The 22,145-nt window shown below is 36.5% G+C and overlaps 2 protein-coding genes across 3 annotated transcripts in view; one reads left to right on the top strand and one right to left on the bottom strand.

The window, feature by feature from the left end:
* Nucleotides 1–22,145, top strand: part of LOC136837204 (collagen alpha-1(I) chain-like) — a 505,330-nt gene that overhangs the window by 33,285 nt on the left and 449,900 nt on the right. The window lies entirely within an intron of this gene.
* LOC136837191 (uncharacterized) lies at nt 1,964–21,842 on the bottom strand. Its single transcript, XM_067101854.1, has 3 exons — nt 21,781–21,842; nt 2,917–3,416; nt 1,964–2,478 (listed from the first exon to the last, which is right to left on the bottom strand). The coding sequence occupies exons 1-3, from the start codon at nt 21,840–21,842 to the stop codon at nt 1,964–1,966; spliced, it is 1,077 nt and encodes a 358-aa protein (XP_066957955.1).

Genomic DNA, 22,145 nt, shown 5'->3' with positions numbered 1-22,145 from the left:
TGCTGGTTTTTGTCTCCAAGCCGATCTGTATTCCTGATATTGTTGTGGCCTTTTGCAAATTGTATACTGTATATATACATATATTCACACACACACACACACACACACACACACACACACACACACACACACAGTTCCTCGTTGGGAGAGCGGGTTCCGTTCTCAGCTACCACTCTGTTGGCAACGAGTTCGAATCTCCGACCGGCCACTGAAGAATAAGAGGAATTTATTTCTGGTGATAGAAATTCATTTCTCGCTATAATGTGGTTCGGATTCCACAATAAGCTGTAGGTCCCGTTGCTAGGTAACCAATTGGTTCTTAGCCACGTAAAATAAGTCTAATCCTTCGGGCCAGCCCTAGGAGAGCTGTTAATCAGCTCAGTGGTCTGGTTAAACTAAGGTATACTTAACTTAACACACACACACACACGCATATATAGTATGTAGCCTATATATATATGTATATATATATATATATATATATATATATATATATATATATATATATATATATATATATATATATATATATATATATATACACATGTAAGAGTAACGGGGTCCAGATCAAAGTATTTTCATTATCAGTAGGTTGGGAAGGACGTATCCGCACTATGTTAGATAGATAATGCCGTAGATTTTGAACCAGTCTTGGTGAAATTAACTGCAAAGTACCAAGAGGTTAGTGTATTCTATTCAAAGGAAACGAAAATTGCAAATCTCTAAATCACTGTTTCTAGATGCATAGAAAATCTCTAAACCACTGTTTCCAGGCGCATAGAAAATCTAAATCACTGTTTCTAGATGCATAGAAAATCTCTTAATTATTGTTTCTAGATGCATAGGAAATCTCTTAATTATATACTCTATCTAGATGCGTAGAAAATATCTTAATTACTGTTTCTAGATGCATAGAAAATCTCTTAATTACTTTTTCTTGATGCATGGAAAATCTCTAAGTTACTTTTTCTTGATGCATGGAAAATCTCTAAATCACTGTTTCTAGATGCAAAGAAAATCTCTAAATCACTGTTTCTAGATGCATAGAAAACCTCTAAATCACTGTTTCTAGATGCATAGAAAATCTTTAAATCACTGTTTCTAGATGCATAGAAAATCTCTAAATCAGTTTCTAGATGCATAGAAAATCTCTAAACCACTCTTTCTAGATGCATAGAAAATCTCTCAACCACTCTTTCTATGCGCATAGAAAATCTCTAAAACAAGAGATCAATGTTTCTAGATGCATAGAAAAACTGTAAAGCACTGTTTCTAGATGCATAGAAAATCTCTAGATCACTGTTTCTAGAAGCTTAGAAAATCTCTAAAACAAGAGATCAGTGTTTCTAGATGCATAGAAAAACTGTAAATCACTGTTTCTAGATGCATAGAAAATCTCTAGATCACTGTTTCTAGAAGCTTAGAAAATCTCTAAAACAAGAGATCAATGTTTCTAGATGCATAGAAAAACTGTAAAGCACTGTTTCTAGATGCATAGAAAATCTCTAGATCACTGTTTCTAGAAGCTTAGAAAATCTCTAAAACAAGAGATCAGTGTTTCTAGATGCATAGAAAAACTGTAAATCACTGTTCCTAGATGCATAGAAAATCTCTAGATCACTGTTTCTAGAAGCTTAGAAAATCTCTAAAACAAGAGATCAGTGTTTCTAGATGCATAGAAAAACTGTAAATCACTGTTTCTAGATGCATAGAAAATCTCTAAACCACGGTTTCTAGATGCATAGAAAATCTCGAAATCAGTGTTTCTAGATGCATAGAAAATCTCTAAATCACTGCTTCTAGATGCATAGAAAATCTCTAAATCACTGTTTATAGATGCATAGCAAATCTCTAAACCACTGTTTCTAGATGCATAGAAAATCTCCAAATCAGTGTTTGTAGATGCATAGAAAATCTCTAAATCAGTGTTTCTAGATGCATAGAAAATCTCCAAATCAGTGGTTCAAGATGCATAGAAAATCTCTAAATCACTGTTTCTAGATGCATAGAAAATCTCTAAATAACTGTTTCTAGATGCGTAGAAAATCTCCAAATCAGTGTTTTTAGATGCATAGAAAATCTCTAAACCACTGTTTCTAGATGCATAGAAAATCTCAAAATCAGTGTTTCTAGATGCATAGAAAATCTCTAAATCACTGTTTCTAGATGCACAGAAAATCTCTAAATCACTGTTTCTAGATGCATAGAAAATCTCTAAATCAGTGTTTCTTGATGCATAGAAAATCTGTAAACCACTGTTTCTAGATGCATAGAAAACCTCCAACTCAGTGTTTCCAGATGCATAGAAAATCTCTAAATCACTGTTTCTAGATGCATAGAAAATCTCCAAATCATTGTTTCTTGATGCATAGAAAATCTCTAAACCACTGTTTCTAGATGCATAGAAAATCTCTAAACCACTGTTTGTAGATGCATAGAAAATCTCCAAATCAGTGTTTCTAGATGCATAGAAAATCTCTAAATCGCTGTTTCTAGATGCATAGAAAATCTCCAAATCAGTGTTTCTTGATGCATAGAAAATCTCTCAACCACTGTTTCTAGATGCATAGAAAATCTCCAAATCAGTAGTTCTAGATGCATAGAAGATCTCTAAACCACTGTTTCTAGATGCATAGAAAATCTCTAAACCACGGTTTCTAGATGCATAGAAAATCTCGAAATCAGTGTTTCTAGATGCATAGAAAATCTCTAAATCACTGCTTCTAGATGCATAGAAAATCTCTAAATCACTGTTTATAGATGCATAGCAAATCTCTAAACCACTGTTTCTAGATTCATAGAAAATCTCCAAATCAGTGTTTGTAGATGCATAGAAAATCTCTAAATCAGTGTTTCTAGATGCATAGAAAATCTCTAAATCAGTGGTTCAAGATGCATAGAAAATCTCTAAATCACTGTTTCTAGATGCATAGAAAATCTCTAAATAACTGTTTCTAGATGCGTAGAAAATCTCCAAATCAGTGTTTTTAGATGCATAGAAAATCTCTAAACCACTGTTTCTAGATGCATAGAAAATCTCAAAATCAGTGTTTCTAGATGCATAGAAAATCTCTAAATCACTGTTTCTAGATGCACAGAAAATCTCTAAATCACTGTTTCTAGATGCATAGAAAATCTCTAAATCAGTGTTTCTTGATGCATAGAAAATCTGTAAACCACTGTTTCTAGATGCATAGAAAACCTCCAAATCAGTGTTTCTAGATGCATAGAAAATCTCTAAATCACTGTTTCTAGATGCATAGAAAATCTCCAAATCATTGTTTCTAGATGCATAGAAAATCTCTAAACCACTGTTTCTGGATGCATAGAAAATCTCCAAATCAGTGTTTGTAGATGCATAGAAAATCTCTAAATCGCTGTTTCTAGATGCATAGAAAATCTCCAAATCAGTGTTTCTAGATGCATAGAAAATCTCTCAACCACTGTTTCTAGATGCATAGAAAATCTCCAAATCAGTAGTTCTAGATGCATAGAAGATCTCTAAACCACTGTTTCTAGATGCATAGAAAATCTCTAAATCATTGTTTCTAGATGCATAAAAAATCTCTAAATCACTGTTTCTAGATGCATAGAAAATCTCCAAATCATTGTTTCCAGATGCATAGAAAATCTCTAAATCACTACTTCTAGATGCATAGAAAATCTCTAAATCAGTGTTTCTAGATGCATAGAAAATATCTAAATCAGTTTCTAGATGCATAGAAAATCTCTAAACCACTCTTTCTAGACGCATAGAAAATCTCTAAATCAAGAGGTCAGTGTTTCTAGATACAAAGAAAATCCCTAATCACTTGTTTCTGGATGCATAGAAAATCTCTAAATCAAGAGATCACTGTTTCTAGATGCAAAGAAAATATCTAAATCACTGTTTCCAGATGCACAGAAAATCAATAAATCACCGTTGCTAGAGGCATAGATAATCTCGTAATCTGTGGTTCAAGATGCATAGAAAATCTCTAAATCAGTTTCTAGGTGCATAGAAAATCTCTAAACCGCTCTTTCTAGACGCATAGAAAATCTCTAAATCAAGAGATCAGTGTTTCTAGATACAAAGAAAATCCCTAATCACTCTTTCTGGATGCATAGAAAATCTCTAAATCACTGTTTCTGGATGAGTAGAAAATCTCTAAAACAAGAGATCAGTGTTTCTAGAAGCATAGAAAATCTGTAAATCATTGTTTCTAGATGCATAGAAAATCTCTAGATCACTGTTTTCAAGAAATTCAGAAAATCTCTAAAACAAGAGATCATTGTGTCTAGATGCATAGAAAATCTCCAAACCTCTGTTTTTAGAAGCTTAGAAAATTTGTAAAAGAGATCAGTGTTTCTAGATGCACAGAAAATCTCTTAATCAGTGGTTCTAGATGCATAGAGAGCTCTGGCTGCCTTGATATCTCGTAACTCATCTTTAGATGGTTCCACTTCACGTCACCCCCTCTCATTTTCTACCACGTCATTATACAAGTTCGTTGGGTATACAGTCGTCCTTGGTTTCTGAAGGGGTTTATTGAGGAAATTGTTCTAGTAATGTGCTATATTCGTCTTATCCTTGACGATGCTACTCATCCTGTATGTAGGAAGCGTTCTCGTACATTATATAATGTTTCCAAGAAGGGTGACCATTGTATTGTCCTGTTGGTCATACTTCTTCCATAGCTGGTCTTTAAAACTACTCTTTCGTTTATCCTTTGTTTTCTGTGCTTCTCCCCCTCAGGGTTATTAGGTAATTCTGTTTTCAGTGCTTCTCTCACTCAGGGTTATTAGGTAATTCTCTTTTTGAAAATTATAAGAATCCTGTCACTACTTGAGAGATCGCCAAGGAATAGGCTATGTAGTCTAGCCTTAAGCCCCTAGTAACCAAAGTTCTAGGTAAAGATGTCAGTCCTCCAGTCTAACATTGTTGAAAAAGTGGGTGTTAGCCTACATCTCCCTCTTTCCCTGTCTGAGAGATTTGTCGTTCCCCGAGACTATTTTCTTTTCTTCAGTGGCTTCTCTGTAACTAGACATTATTCTAACACTCACTGTTTTCACCTTTTCTCTATTCATGACCTGACCACTTGGTCTCGTATGTTGATTTAGATATTTTTAAGTGGAGCTGATTAAATTTTTGTTTTGAAACGTTTCCATAGCATTTTCCTTCTGACCCTGTGATCACAAATTTCCTAACTTTGATCCAGAGTCCCCTAACATTCCCGTAATGTTTGTGAGTTGGGAAACTGAACTGTATGGCCCCTAAATATTTTAAGAAAATTGAATCTTTTTCCTTTTATATTGAAGAGGTTGCAATGTTATCAATTGAAATCCATTTACGAACTTTTCTTAGCAGTTCTCTCATAGTATAGCGATGCATTTGAGGCTCAAAGGGTCCAGAAAACAAGGAATGCATAAAGGGTCAGCTATTTGAATTTTCCCGGTCGTCGGAAGATGCTCAATTTTGGCTTTACGCGACTTGATCATCAATTAACACTGCTTTATTTAGTTGATAATACAACCATTTCCAGCTTTGGGATATTGACCTCCTTTTATGTATTCGTTCACAGGTTTTTAATTCTGTACTTTTCTTTAGGATTTGTATTTGGTTGATTTCTGTAAATTTTACTGTTAGTTCGTCGTTAGTGAAGAGTTTTGCACTTTGTGGTTCATGTGGTTAATATCCCTTTCTTCGTTATATTATTGTCACTTGTTTCTGCTAACAACTTGTCATGATGTTTTCTTTTATTAAAGTCATTATTTTTTTTAAATATAATATAATGAAGTGTACGCTTACAACCATTTATTATAGATTTGAAAAGTGTTTATTATTATTATTATTATATTAAAAAGGATGGCTGTATTATGAGAGTTTATCTTATACAGTATGTTTTGTTTTTCCTTATAATTCGCTTTTCAGGCTCAGCGATGTTTGTTAGCAACTGGCCGATATTCACACTGGAAAAAGGATAGTGTGTGGGGTGCGGGAAGTCTTTTATTGAAATATCCAATCAGAAATCCGTGGAATCCTTCGTCGTCTGGATTCAGGTACCGTCGACAGGTTTCGACCAACTCGTTGGTCATCCTCGGTGCAGGTCTCCTGGCAGCCGTGGGCGCCTCTTGGAAGCATTGCACATTTGGAAGGAGAAACCAACCCTCAACATTACGCAGGAAACCTTTCGCCTCCCCACGGCCGCCAGGAGAGCTGCACCGAGCGACCCCCATAGCGAACGAGCGAATCAAAATTCGGCATCTTAGGATCGAAATTCTCCTATTCATCCCCAGCACTCCAGTGCCGCTCGCACGCAAGACGAGCCCCAAACATCAACATGGGAGAGAAGGCTCCGCCTGAGATGACCTACCCCGGGCAGCCAATCATAATTCAGCACCGATCAAGACCCCCTCCCATAAATACCGACCCAAGCGCCTTGTTTCTCATCCAGTTACGGGCTGCTCCAGGAGCAAGAGCCCGTGCCAGCACAAGGCTGGCTTAATCTTAAACAGCAACAACAACCTTGTTTCTCTAGATCTTTCAACAACGTTCAGAGGATGACCAGCGAGATGGTCGAAACATGTCGACGGTACCTGAAGTAAAACCTGAATCCAGACGACGAAGGATTCCACGGATTTCTGAGCTGACCCCGGAAAGCGAATTATAAGGGAAATAGAAAACATGCAGTATAAGATAAAGTCGCATAACGCAGCCATTCTTTTTAATCAGACCTGTTTAAAAGAGGCATATTTCCTCCATATATTATTATTATTATTATTATTATAATTGTTATTATTATTATTATTATTATTATTAATGGTAGTCTAATTATTATTTTATAGAAAGAAGATGCACATTTTGGACGGCTTCGTTATTTTTGCGTTGTTTTTACAGAAGGAAGCGAGATGATCAGGTGGAATACACATTACGCGGTATGGTGGTTACGGAAGTAGTGTGCGGTCGCATGTGGTCAAGCTTTGTCACTGCGAAATTAAGATTTCAACGCTTTGTACTCGAGTATGAATATATGACCCACCTTTTCCCCCATTCGTTCACTTCTAAGGGTGAATCTTGATTCACAAGTTCACTTGTGAATCAAGATCTTGGTGGGGCACGATACTTCGTCTCTCTCTCTCTCTCTCTCTCTCTCTCTCTCTCTCTCTCTCTCTCTCTCTCTCTCTCTCTCTCTCATATATGTTTTCGAAGATGATACCTCGCATTTGTACTTAGACATCGATAAGGCCATTGATTTTATTCTGGGGCATAATTTGGGTTGTCTGGCACTTATGCTAAGATGATATTTCTCCGTCGTTTGTTTCTTTTTTTATATGAGCTTTTCTTTTCCTTGTGTATTTACAGTTGTTTGGTTTTGTGCTTTTAAAATAATGTGTAATCATGTCACATTGTGGCATGACTTTCTTTGTTTCATTTGTGTAGCTGCCTAGTGAAACATTTTTGCTGCTTATAGTGTTTTTAAAGAAACAATCTGAAACCGAGATAAACCACCACAGCCTTTGTTTCCTAACAGCGATGCACTGAATATTATGTACTGGGCAAATCCAAAGAAGCACCATTTTTACTCTTCAAGAAGATGTTATAATATAATTTCGTATGATTTTTATATTTAATGGTCATAAAAAAAGATAAATAATTATTGCTCTTTCTAGCCAAAATTAATTCCTCAATAAATGTGGATAGGTCACTGGATTTTATACTTATCCACGATACCACGCGACGCCTTACTTCAAGTATGCCCTGAAGGTTGTCATAAAGAGAGAAAGTTTGGGCTCCATTGATGCATCTCTCTCTCTCTCTCTTCAAGCATGCCCTTAAGGTTGTCATAGAAAGATGAGGTTTAGTCCCCCATTGATGCCCTCTCTCTCTCTCTCTCTCTCTCTCTCTCTCTCTCTCTCTCTCTCTCTCTCTCTCTCTCTCTCTCCCCAAGCATGCCCTTAAGGTTGTCATAGAAAGATAAGGTTTAGGCTAGTCTCTCTCTCTCTCTCTCTCTCTCCAAGCATGCCCTTAAGGTTATCATAGAAAGATGAGGTTTAGTCTCCCATTGATGCTCTCTCTCTCTCTCTCTCTCTCTCTCTCTCTCTCTCTCCAAGCATGCCCTTAAGGTTATCATAGAAAGATAAGGTTTAGTCTCTCTCTCTCTCTCTCTCTCTCTCTCTCTCTCTCTCTCTCTCTCTCTCTCTCTCTCTCTCTCTCATAAGGTTGTATAGCGGTTATTATGTAGCCTATGACAATAAAATTATCTGATATACGGGAAACTATTTATCATATTTCCTTGTGAAATTCAGTGGAAATAGACAACAGGTCCCAAGCATATCTGATCAAATGCTGATTTTACTTAACGTAAATAGCAGTTTGATATACATGCTCTCTCTCTCTCTCTCTCTCTCTCTCTCTCTCTCTCTCTCTCTCTCCGATGAAGTAAATATATAAGACTTATAAAGGCCAACTCTCACAAATGGCAGTCATGGGCTAGGGAGTGTATGGTTCATTTTTTGTAAATGGTTGCCTTTTTTTCCAGAATTATGAGCGAGTTGCCAGTTTGACTTATTATTTGGTAAATTTAACATAGCCTATTTATAATTCCCGGCTCATTCTCGTCATGTGTGATGCCTTTGTTGATTAAAGTTGTTATTGATATATTTATTCCTTGTGATTATCAGGATGCCTGCTTTTTTATATTGACTGTCGACTGCACTAAGACTGCCGTAGGCCTCGGCAACCTACCGAGTTTTATTTAGGCCAGATGTTTAATCCCTTTCCCCGTCACTGGGTTCACAGTCACTGTTCCGGCGCTGTCTTTGTGTTTAGATTTTCTCTATCTTGGTTTGTTGTTGCTTATGTTTGCACATTTATTCAGTGACAGTTTTGTATCAGGATACTTTTAAATTATATCCTGTTGTGAACGTCACAGGTTTTCCTGGTTTGAATATCTACAGTATAAGCTCTATATTCCAGTGCTCATTTTCATACTCGTCACTTTTTTCTTCGTCACTTTTTTTCTTTACCACGTGGCATCGCAACTCGGGTGGTAACGTGTTTAGCTCACAACTGTACGACTTGTGTTCGAGTCCCGAATTGGACGAGGAGGGACAAATGGACTCGAGCCTTAAAAAATCCATAAAATTCCCATGTTATTTAGATCTTGTTACTGTAAACAGATGTCTTTACAAGCTATGATTTGAGACAACCGAAATACTGATTTTCCTTTTAGGATTTACTTTCCTTCTTAAGGTTGTAATGTAACAATAGATTTATCGTGTTTTCGTCAAATTTGTAATTTTACTGGCGTGGAAGCATCTTCAGAGTTCACATTTCTGATTATTTATTATTTATATATATATATATATATATATATATATATATATATATATATATATATATATATATATATATATATAATGTATGTATATATATATGTGTGTGTGTCTGTGTATGCATTTACATATATATATACTGCTATATATATATATATATATATATATATATATATATATATATATATATATATATATATATATATATATATATATAAATATAAACCTGTCACTCCTTCACGAGATATATATTATGTAATCCAGTCATTATAGCCAGATGAAGAAACTGTCGTCTGTGGCAGGTTTTGAACCCACAGCCCCCACGCGATATGTGGGAATGAATTATGCTTCCGTGGTCAAGTAAGTGAGGTTGAATTTACTTTGGTTGACGGTTGTGGCTTAAAGTTTCTTCACCTTTTTCTTCGTTAGAATTTAATGCTTTGCAGTGACAAGTAAATACGTAAATAGTGAGTAAATCGAGAGCTTAATAGTCATTAAAAGCAGAATAGTCTAGAGCAGTGGTTCTCAACCTTTCCAAAATTGTCTGCCTCACAAGGTGGATTCCAAAATATATGCAACAAAATACTAACACAAACACAAGCTAGCTGAGAGAAAGCCCAGCGTGACCTCTCAGTAGTGCGGACCACCGATGCACACTTCGTTTTGTGTGCTGCTAGAGCCAGTTTGAGCCTGCCAGTCTGTGGTCACAATTTCCCCCTTAACTCTAAAATTTCCTCCTAGAGTGAATTTCTCCCCGGTTGAGAACCACTGGACTCTAGAGCAACCAAACTAACGCCCTGAGCCACATACCTTGGACATCAAAGGAAGTTAGAATGCCTCAATTTGTAGTTGAAGAAAAAAAAAACCCATTTAGGAGGTCAGTCATAACATTCAAGTTAAACTAAGTTATAACATAAGACTACTGGAATCCATGAAATGGAACCGTAATGTTCAACACCAGCCACAGTGAGAGCCTCCTCATAGGCTATAGAAGATAACCTCAGTTTAGAGCGTATTACCAGCCAAGGTTGTGAATAGTACCATCAGTGGTAACTCCAAGTATAGAATAGATAAAGTTATGGACACGCACTAACATTTCGTGTGTTTTTTACTTGCTAAAGATCTTACCTGAATGGCTTCATAAGTGTGACCTAAGCCATTATCCTCTGGGCTTTCACCTTCGTAGTCCAGGATGACCGAAATCAGTTTAAATCAGCGACTGATAATAAAATATATAAAAAAACAAAAACTAAAAAGATATTTAAAATAATAATTAAGATAAAAAGTTTTTGAGCTGTAGACAAATATCCCCGTTAAACAAATTCTACAACGCCTGGAGATCATAGCGATTTAGGGCAAATTATGCTAATCGATCTTCAATCCTCTTATTCGGAATTGGAGTTGAATATACTAACAACCACTCATTTCGCCAGAGGCATACGGGACAAGCTAGAATACTGTAGTACATGGTCGTATTCTGGTCAGGTAGTTAAAAAGAATGAATTGAATTAGCTAACCAGAAATCAAGCCAAGGCTCATGAAGTCTCTTGAATCTGAAAGTCAGACCAAAGAAGGAACATCAGGAACTGAAAAATGGTATTGGTCTTCTCATTGTTAGTGTATCTCATCACATGCGCTGGCGAAATGGGTGGTTGTCGGCTCATCAGCATATTCAGCTCCAGTTCCGAAAAAGCAGATTGAAGATCGATTAGCATAATTTACCTAAATGGCAACGATCTCCAGACGCCGTAGAATCTCTTGGTTAAAGGGGATATGGTTGATGAGGGAACTGGGATAAGAAATGAACTGGGTAGTGGACCTGACAATTTCTTGTTCATGATATCGATAAGCTAAAAATAAAAAGGAAATCTTTAACGGAAACCGATAATGCATAATTTCCATTTATCACCTTCCTGCATTAAAGTCGAATAGCGAGAGTTTCCAGCAACTTATTTCATCAGACACCTAGGCCTACCTGTACTTAAAAAAATCATCGGGTAAGCTATAGAAAAACAACTAATAATGATCACGCCCAATTAACAGGATGTAGCCATTGTCATCTGTCAACTGATCAGTCAGGGTTAAGTGTAATTCAGTAATTGTAGTATCTGTATCCACTTGTAAAATCTCCATTGCTTATCTTGTTAACGTTTTCAATAAAGTTGATTATTCCATGTTATACAAGAACTTGGAAAAAGAGAATATGGTCTCATATTAACCAAATTTCAACACTTTTCAGAATGCTGCTATAATTATCGGCTGAGGGCCGATTTTCCAAACTAACCTCCGCCGTAATTCTTTTTTTTTTTTCCCACAGTGAGCAGTTCTCATTTCACTTTTATTCACCATCATGATGAGTTACATATAAAGTAACCTTCAATTTGAGGGCGTTTAAATCCCTGTTTCCTCGTCTTTAAAGCAGTGTGCGTGAAATTGAAAAAATTAAATATTATAGATTATATCTCCGTGGACAGCTTTAGATGTCGAAAACATTCTCTGTCACGAAGTTACGAAGTCAAAGCCCACAGGATCATCATCTTTTATGAACGCCTAATAGAGGCTACTCATATTGATGGAATCATGACAAACTGGAAGACATTTCGCTTGTATAGCCTAATGGAACATTTTCACGGAAATAGAAGAGAAAAATACTGTGACATTATACCAGAACTAATCTCGGTATCAAAATATAGTCCATAAGAAAGAGAAAAAAAGAAAGCTGATCACCGAAGGGAGAAAAGATCTGCAACGAAAACAAGCAGTAAATCAAAACCACTGGCCTTGATTTTTCGTCAAGAAAATTTCCACCAAAAATATGGTTGATGTCTTTAGCTTTTTTTTTTTTTTTTGCAAGCTAAACATTGCAATGAGCAGTTATTCTAAAGAGGGAAAAGATTATTCGACGAAAAGTGCAGTCTTATTTCCGTTGTAATTCAGTGACTTGTAACTACCGACAGTTTATCTTTTAACACACCAGTGATTGCTAGACATCATCACCATCATCGCCTTCAACGCCCCGTAACGCAAATGGCCTCTCAGAAATTCCGGTAATCAGATCTTTCCTATGTTTTGTTTTTCATAAATCTACATTCTCTGGCCTCCTTTCTCATAGTTCTCATCCTAATAGGTCTGAGTCTTCCGAAGGACATGTCCACTCCATTTTCATCTACCTCTCATTATTGTCTTCTGGACATGTCATACTTTCGTATGCAGCTTCAATCTGTTTGATTTATGAATCGTATTCAGCCAGCCCATTGTTTCATTCGTCTGTTTAGTATTTCACTTGATTTCATCTCATGAGAAACTGTACTAGATACCCTTGTTCCTATATACCGTATTTGAAAGATTCAAATATCGTCCATCTTATGTAATTTCGTTCACGGATAAATGATTCCAGGTATTGTTTGCGTATTGAAAGGAAAGAAGAATGGTTTGCACTCTTAAGTGTTGTTGAAAAAGGTCCTTAATTGCCTTTTGTATGCGTGAATTTTTTTTTCATTGTGATCGTGTAGGTTTTTGAAAAAATTTAATACTTGTGAGAATGTTCTGCTGGTTGTCATACTTCTCATTCAAATGGGGGACCTGTCCTCTTTTTGGAAAGGTTTTATGCTTCAAGCGTCACTTGAGAAATGATTGAAGTTTGCAGGCATAAAATGTTTCAAACATATTTTAACGCGAGGTAGTAGTATTTATTTTGTGACTGTTTGTGCCAAGTAAATATGCGTATTGTGATTTAGCACGTAAGGGCCTCTTTATCGAAAGGAATGAGTCAGAAATCCTAATGTTGCGGGGTTTCATATAGGAACGGTCCCGTCAAAGCAAGTTGTATCTGTTGTTCTCACCAATGAATTTGGTGGTTAGTAGTAAGCCAGTTGTAGTGAATCGCAGTTAAGGTGGAAAAGTCCATAGGGATAAATGAACATCATCCCAGATTGTTAGCTGAGAATCTGAAATATAACACCTGTCTCTGCCCTAGAAAGGGAAAAGGCATGCAGCGGTAGGTGATAAAATAGATACAAATATATATAATATATGTTGTATATATATATATATATATATATATATATATATATATATATATATATATATATATATATATATATATATATATAATATATATATATATATAATGTGTAAGAGAGAGAAAGAGAGAAGGCATGGGTGAAATGTATGATCAAAGTGTCGTGAGATGGTTTGTTCATGTGGAAAGAATGGAAGATTTTAGGTTGATGAGCAGAGTATAAGACGGGAGGGGAAGAGTAAGACCTAGAATAATTGGATAGATGGCGTGAAAGGGCCACTGAAAAGGATGGTTGTAATTTCAAAGGAACGGGAAATGTGTAGTGTGTGGAAAGACCTTCGACGCAGTGCGTATGAGCCATCTTTGTAGATGTTCTAAGGGGTTTGATTTTGTGAAGTTTTCTGCACACAGGTTCGTCCAGAATTAATTGTCTTTCTTGATGTACGAACGGGGTAATTCGTGGAAATTCCCTGCGCAGGCGGTTCATCTACGATTCAGCAGTTACAGTTTTAATGTTGCAAAGACCGTTCTGTTTTTTTAATTAGAGCCACCCCCAATTCATGGGAAATTACACACACACACACACACACACACACACACACACATATATATATATATATATATATGTATGTATGTATGTATGTATGTATGTATGTATGTATGTATATATATATATATATATATATATATATATATATATATATATATATATATATATATATATAGTATGTGTGTGTGGACAGAGGTCATGGTATGCCGAATAGTCCTGTGAGGAGAGGGTGTAGAAGTGTCGTGGATGGGTTCGTTTGTCATGAATCAATAGGGGTTTTATCTTTTCATTATCTGTGAGGTGGCTTGCTCACTGATAAGCTCGTCTCCTGCGCTGACTTTTCTGGTTATCTATAGTACTTGCTCATGGTTCACACGTTATATATTCGTCTATCAGGGTATGAAATACGCGTCAAGCATATGCAGGTAGGCTATGTGATTTTAATATAGTAACATAAAGCACTTTCATTTTGTAAGAAGCATTTATTTATCAAGGAAAAAAAATTTTTTTACCTCCGGCTTATGAAACCTGCCAGTACCATTGCATAAGAAAAACAGCTTTTTATAATGTTTGAAACTGTTTTGTTGCGATCTCGTGATACTTGGAAGTTTATTTACTTGATTGTTTCATATTTAGGATTCTGTCCAGTACGTACCGTAGCACGGAATCGAATGTGAATTAATGGTAACATTTATTTAGTATTCATGTGCATCGGAATTCGTAAACACGTACGTAATTTGTGTACAGGTTTGAGGACTACGCATTAATCATGTGATATAAATTTTAGGGCGCTGCATTGTTCCTAGCTAGGTATGTCTTTGGTTTCTCATTTATGGATGTGCTTGTTTCCACTCTTTGCTGCATTTTGTTATGGACATTTTCATTTTATTGCTCCATTTTCTTGTACGTTGAAGAGCACTGATCTTCGTATCTCGGGTAAAGACGTTTCTCAAGCATATTCATGAGTAACGGGAATAAATACTATCGTGATTTTGCTGAGGTTATAAATTTATACTTTGCAATTAACTCGGTAGAGGAGTTCAAGTGGGTCTGCGGAAGATTAGTAAACTACATTCCTTCAAACTTGACACTTCATTTAGTTATAAGTAAATGATGCCTTATCCAGACCAGCTCGATCATACTCGGTATTCCCCAGGGATTAGTTCTTTTAATCATGGCAGGTAACGTAGATTGCAGCGTGCAAAGTTCATTTACAGTATATCGCTATTCACTGACAATTTTTACATCTCAGCAGTATGGATTCCATATAAATAAGCTAGCTGTTTCAAAGTGAAATAGCTTACTATCTCTTGTTCCTAGGCGAAGAGAAATAAACTGTCCTTACTGGAGATATTTAAACTCTTCAGGAAGAAGTTGCAAGAAGTTACCCAGTATCTCGAACTGGAAGAAGACAATTGCGAAAAGGCCCCAAGGTAGAGAACTCAAAAGTCGGCATCTAAGAATAAGTAAAATTGCCAGCTTATATAGAGGGAGGCGTAGCAGTCTGTTGTCAAAATGCGGCTTGGAAATTGTGAACATATTCGGAAAGCGATATCAACACATTTGTGTACTGGTGCTGTATGAATGACGCTGATAATCAGTCCTTTAGAGTATGGTCAAGTAATTCGTCGTTAAGGCGTGTTGCATAAACGATGAAATAGGCGAGAATTGCCTTGATCTCACTGCGCTCGCCAAACATGAATTGATTAGGTGCACCGTAGGCATTGCTTAAGGTTCTTTGCAGCGTCCCTTCGGCCCCTCTCATTCCATTTACTGTACCTCTGTACGTATGCTCTTTCTTCCATCTTACCTTCCACCCTCTCCTAAAAATTGTTTCATAGTGCAGCTGCAAAGCTTTCCTCCTATTACACCTTTAAAATCCTTCGTCTATCAATTTCCGTTTCAGCGCTGAATGACCTTAAAGGTCCCAGCTCTTGGCCTTGGGCCAAATTTCTGGCCAGATGCTCTGTACTCCCAGTTATAGTACGTTGCTATATTGTAACCAGCTGGTCTAGGTAATGCTTCATCGTTGACACTCGAAGCGTCGTATCTGTGGAATTTCTCTCTCTCTCTCTCTCTCTCTCTCTCTCTGATAAAGAAAGAAATGTTAGCCAAGTTTCTGATGAAAAGGGACATGGCGTTATTGGTCAGTTCAGCCATATCAATACAGGACGCAGTTCAGAGGCAATCTAGCGCACTGTATCCAATTATGATATCAGAACTGACCATCATTACTTTCAGTGACCAATTTACTTAGCTCCTAAGTTGGCCTTTGACCAGGTAATGCCACAACTCATCCTCATAATAGTTTATAATATATATATACACATACATATATATATACATATATGTATATATATATATATATATATATATATATATATATATATATATATATATATATATATATATATATATATATATATATATATATGACTAGTATATAATCTTTTTTGTCACATAGTTTTCCTTCCATTTTACAGAAATGTTTACCATTTTTCTCGTTTTTAGGCGCTTCTTTTTGCTTTTCTTCATATCAACATTTTCCTTCAGGGCATAAGAAGGGAAAAAAATTCTCATTTTTTTTTCGTGAAGGAAGCGTCTTCCTTTCTGTCTCTTTCGAAAAGAGTTTTTTTTTTGTGTGTTTTTTTTTTTGTATTTTAAGAATTCTGAACCCCTTTTTCTCATACCCTCTCATTTAAAAATAATTCTTTTGTTTCCTCGTAAATTAATCATTACTTGATTTCGATCCTTTTGCTTCTTTTGTTGTTCTTTGACAGAAAAGACCTTTTCCAGGTTTGTTCATCTAATTAAATTAGCGGTGGTAGATGATAGACTGTCTTTTGTATGTTCTCATATTACGAGATTTTTCTTTGCCTAACCACATGAGGAAAATGCGGACTAGAACTTTGGTTGCTTTACATCATAAATTGACCACTTCAATTAGCGATGGTTGGTCACCGTTTCAGGACGCTGATATGGCTCGTTGTCTGTCCAGTCACAACATGTTTTATTTGGTATCGTTCGATTTTCGATTAAAAGTTGTAATTGTTTGAATTTTCTCTCTTTTTCTGAGAACGTGTTTACAGCAATTCATATTCAAATGACAGGTTTTGATGCAAGTCACGCTTATGGGTCAACTAACTAGCCTACCAGAGTTTTGACGGACGGGTCAGCCTTAAATGACACTACAAGATCTTGTGTATAAATACAGTAACAATTGAACAGATTTATCCTGAATGCTGGAATTTTGACGTTGTTGGCCGTTTTCTCATTATAGCCTAATTGGAAAACGAACCACTGCAGAGGTACTTTTCAAACTTTTTTACTGTCAATTTCCGTTTCAGTGCTAAATGACCTCATAGGTCCCAGCGCTTGGCCTTTGGTCTAAATTCTATATTCTGTATTATTCTACTCAGTTGTCGTTGTAGTGCAGTGATAGAACTCGCCTCACAACCAGGGAACCAGAGTTCGATTCCGGCTCGAGTTCCTTGAAACCTTTTATTCCTCTGTTGACCTAAGCTATGAATTTATTAGTGTCGTTAGCCGACTGTTGTGGATCACTGCTAGTGAGGAGTAACAGTCGTTAGTGTTCGTATTATATTCAGAAACAGAAGAGTATGGACAAGGTAATCCTGACGTGTCTGGGAGAAACCATTCCTGTTGTCTCTTTATCTCAAAATGTTGATAATCAAGTTGATAGCTTAAGAATGAAAAGCTTACTGGTCCAAGAGAAGACTTATTCTTGGATCTATTTTCAGTGGCAGTGTAGTTGGTTTTTCGAGTTTGCGGATGATTCTAGGGTGTCTGGTCGGATTATATAGTAATGGTATGACGGTAGTTGTGGCATAGAAGGGGCCAGTTGTGTGGGGCCGGCGATGGTACTTAGCTTCCACTACCACATTCCTGTACCACCTCCATAAACTATAAATCGCACGGATGGTTGGTTCCTCTGCTCTCGTGGTCCCTTGGCGGTCTCACGTTGTAGCCTCCTTTCGGACCTCTCTATTCTTCTTTTCTCTTCGCTTCTATGTGATTTTCCTTTTCTTATTTTTATTTCGATTGTCGTGTGGTTTTTATCCATCCTGATTTGATGCTCATCGTTTCCACTACAGTGAGATGTTATTAACGTCGTGATTTGTCTGTGGTTGGAGTGTACGTTGAGAAAACGAATTGGCATCGCTCTACCTTAAATATTTCTTATTTATTTGCTACTTTGGAGTTGCAGTGTGTTTGACGTATAGCCTATATATATGTGTGTATATATATATGTATATATATATATATATATATATATATATATATATATATATATATATATATATATATATATATTTTGATGCTATTACAACATATTATCTGCCAACCACATTACACAAACCTTAGTACTTACACATTTTTTGTGAATTAGGGTTCATTTAGATGAATTAGGGTTCATTTAAAATACGATTGCATTGAAATTATTTCGTTTAAAATCGGATTCAGAAGTACTTTTCCTTTATAAGAACTTGATAAATAAGATGTTAACACACAACAGAGCTGTTCGTTGATGTCATTATGATAATTCTTCTCTTTTGAATTGTATTTTTGCCTATTATTATTCTACTTTTTCTCTGTGCATTTATTTGACCATCTTCTCACGTCATCACAGAACACCAGAGTTTGAAATATGGTAATACTTATCGTGGAACGAAAGTTCCCGGCGTCACTGTCGCTGGCTGGCTGGGGTGTCCATTTAAACAAGGAAAATGAAATAAGACCGAGACGGCAAAATTTGTGCTCGGTGCCAGAACATTCGCGCATGTGCGCTAGTTAAATAGTGTTCTTCAGTAAAGTAAGGCAAAGTGAAAAAAGAACTCTGACAAACTTGGGAGATTTTATCCAGTATGACTGTAGGTCACGTGAGCCCATCTAATCAGAGTTTGACCGGCGGCTGTCCGTACCTATGTAAGCCTGTTAGGTCCTTACTCCAGAACCACTAGATTACTTTCAGCCAAGTGTGGTAGAAAGAATTTTCAGGAAACTGATTTATTCTCAAAGTGTGGTGTCATTTAAAAACCTCTTCTAGAACTACTGGGCAGAAAAAACTATTTGCGTGACAGCTTTCTCATGTAGGCTAGTATTGATTCAAGGTTGTTCAAGCCATACTCCTCGGGTCCGGCATGGTACCAGGGGTGAAGTCATATATAGGGTTTTACGTATGAAAAATCTGCACAAATTTCCTCAGGAACAGACCGGCTACTCCTTGTCAGATTAGTAAAAATACGGTTACGTCTGTATCTTGAGTAGATTCTTTTTTTTTTTCCAAATATAACCTCAAGGACAGAACTGGGCAGCAATAGTTGCCCAGTGTTTTACATAGCATTATATGGGGAAAAATATGTACTTGCAGTTCAGGGTTGTGGTTGGGTTAAAAGTGTGTCCGGAGGGCATCCTGTATCTTTAATTCCCGCCTTCTCTTAGAGATATACGAAATAATGGCAGCATCAGCATAGTTGATTTCACATCTCACCGTCTTTGTTTGTCTTATTCCCCAATTTTTTTTTATTTGATCATAAATCATACGAAGGCCGACCTGTGTCCGCCTCGTCAGGGGGTCGGCGTTTACTTTTTCCCTACGCAGAAGTATATGGTTACAATAGTGTATCAAATAGGACGAAGTATTGGTGTAGTAAGGGAGTAGGCTATTTATGTGACCTCACCAAAAGGGAAAGTGGTGGTGGCGATGGGCTCAATGAGAGGCAAGAGGAGGAAGTCACTGACACCAGTTTTCCGTGTGGCAAGGCACATAAATACTCCCGTAGGTTTTCTGTCATCTCAACGATTTCTTTTCAAGCAGTGTAGGCTACTGCTGGTTCAGGTTAATCTTAAGCAACAACACCTTGAAATCCTCGCAAATCCTACATTCGTTTTGATCATATCTGTCTTCGTTTTTTCAATGATACAGGCCTAGCTGGTCCGCTGTTATAGTGGCTATTGTCGTGGTATGCCACTCAGATGTCGCGAGTTTGCGTCTCCCCCAGGGCGACGAAAAATCACTGGGTCTGTATCATGATCAGTTACTGCTGCAGTTTGGGGTCCTCGGTGGGAGGTTGAAACCAACATTCTTTGGAAGCTTGAATTTCAAGTCAATGGCCCCTGTGTGCTTGTTCCATGTGAATAGGTTTCATCGACTGAAATAATAACAGTAAGGAAGAAGCGTCAAGGGCGCCCATTGTAAAGCTCCATTTGTAACCTTACGTATAGTGTTAGCAAAAGAAAAAAAAAAAAATACGCGACTGTGACCTTATCTTCTGTATTTGTCCTGAAGAGATAAATAATAGGCAGACTTGTACGACATGTTCCACAAAAAAGAATGCCTTTGTAATACGGATAACAGATGGTAAAATTCAAAATCAGCTCGCTTAAGCACCTCCTGTTATTAATGAAACATTTTAAAAAAAGGTTCTTCTATATTATTATTATTATTATTATTATTATTATTATTATTATTATTATTATTATTAAGGCTTATTTGATACATGGCACCATCAGCGGAATGAACTATACTATCTCAATTTATTGCATTAAAAAAATAAAAATTGAGAAAATGAAAAATGAAATTGACCACTGATGCAGTCATAATGTATGGTAAAACTTTCATGGAAGAGGAAATATCATCGTATATTATTATTTGTATTGTTGTTGCTGTTGTTGTTATTGATATTACTATTGTGGTTGTTTAAGACTTATTTCCGTAATTATTTTCGAGTATTTATATAGGCGTATGTATCATAATGGCTGCAATCTTAACCGACTGGCTAAAAATGGAATCTACTTTTATCAACCTACTCGGTTTAATTTTTCCACTCTGCTCTCTCTCTCTCTCTCTCTCTCTCTCTCTCTCTCTCTCTCTCTCTCTCTCTCTCTCTCTCTCTCTCTCTCTCTATATATATATATATATATATATATATATATATATATATATATAATCGAGAATCGGGATATGATCCTCGTCTCATTAGATATCAAATAGCTTAAAAGAATAAAAAAAAAAAAAAAATTTTACCAATTTACGCAGGTAAAAAGTCCTCCTCACGGTACAGTAGTATATCTTGTTCTGCGTGCGCGCGCACTTTCGGGTATCGTGATACTTGTCTATTTACTGATATCCGTAGTCGATAGAAATACGAGAGAGAGAGAGAGAGAGAGAGAGAGAGAGAGAGAGAGAGAGAGAGAGAGAGAGAGAGAGAGAAACTCCCAATGTTTACCCATTCGCAAAATTTGTTCGTCCATTGATTCTTTGTGATTGTGGGCCTCGCGTCCTTTGTCTTGTGAAGGTCAGGCGAGAGTCATTGTAAGATGATGTTTCTTTTAAAGTCATCTGGTCATTGAACGTTTCAAGGTTTGGAAGCAACGTTTTTCTTTACATCCATCCCCCATTTCTCGCTCTTTATGATTTTATATATTAAAGGTTATCCGTGCTTTTTGGAATTAATTATACATTTATGCACTCATTTTATATATATATATATATTATATATATATATATATATATATATATATATATATATATATATATATATATATATATATATATATATATATATATATATATATATATATATATATATATATATATATATATATAAACCGTTTCAGAAGTAAATGTGTAAATTTAACACAGCAGTCGCTGTCACATTCATATTTACGAACCACTGAATCGTTTATGAACCCCCATTGCAGGAAATTGTACAGTACAGCGTACTTCTTGCACTTACAAGGATGGCTCATCAGCATCACGTTAACCCCCTCTCCCCCTGCACACAAACTGCACCATGGTTTTGGATGTTAAATTCCTTCTTTTTCAGTACCTCTTACACCATCTACCAAGGGCTTTCTAGGATGATTTTACGGGTCTTCCTCTCCTCCTCCATCATCTTTCCGGATGAACCCATCTTGAGATGGTTTGATCATGTGGGAAAAATTAGTGAAAATTGCTTGGTGGTGAGTTTAAATAAACATCGATCCATCTTTTTTTCTGCATTCACCGTTTCACGACTTCTACTGTCTCCACGTTCCTCCCCCTTTTAATTGTTCATATGCTACATACACTATAGAATCATTCCCGTTCTACAGCTTCAAGAGTTTCTTTCATTTACTTCCACATCGACACGAGTATACTGCTTGTATTCTTTCACTGTACATAAGGACGTTGATTGCGCCATTTTCCAGATGTCCATTTACTTTTACAACCGTACTCTTGCTAAAGTTTACTCT

This window comes from Macrobrachium rosenbergii, chromosome 58, assembly GCF_040412425.1.
Source record: "Macrobrachium rosenbergii isolate ZJJX-2024 chromosome 58, ASM4041242v1, whole genome shotgun sequence".
NCBI lineage: Eukaryota > Metazoa > Arthropoda > Malacostraca > Decapoda > Palaemonidae > Macrobrachium > Macrobrachium rosenbergii.
The sequence above is the reverse complement of the archived record's forward strand: the minus strand, read 5'-3'. Positions and strand labels throughout refer to the sequence as shown.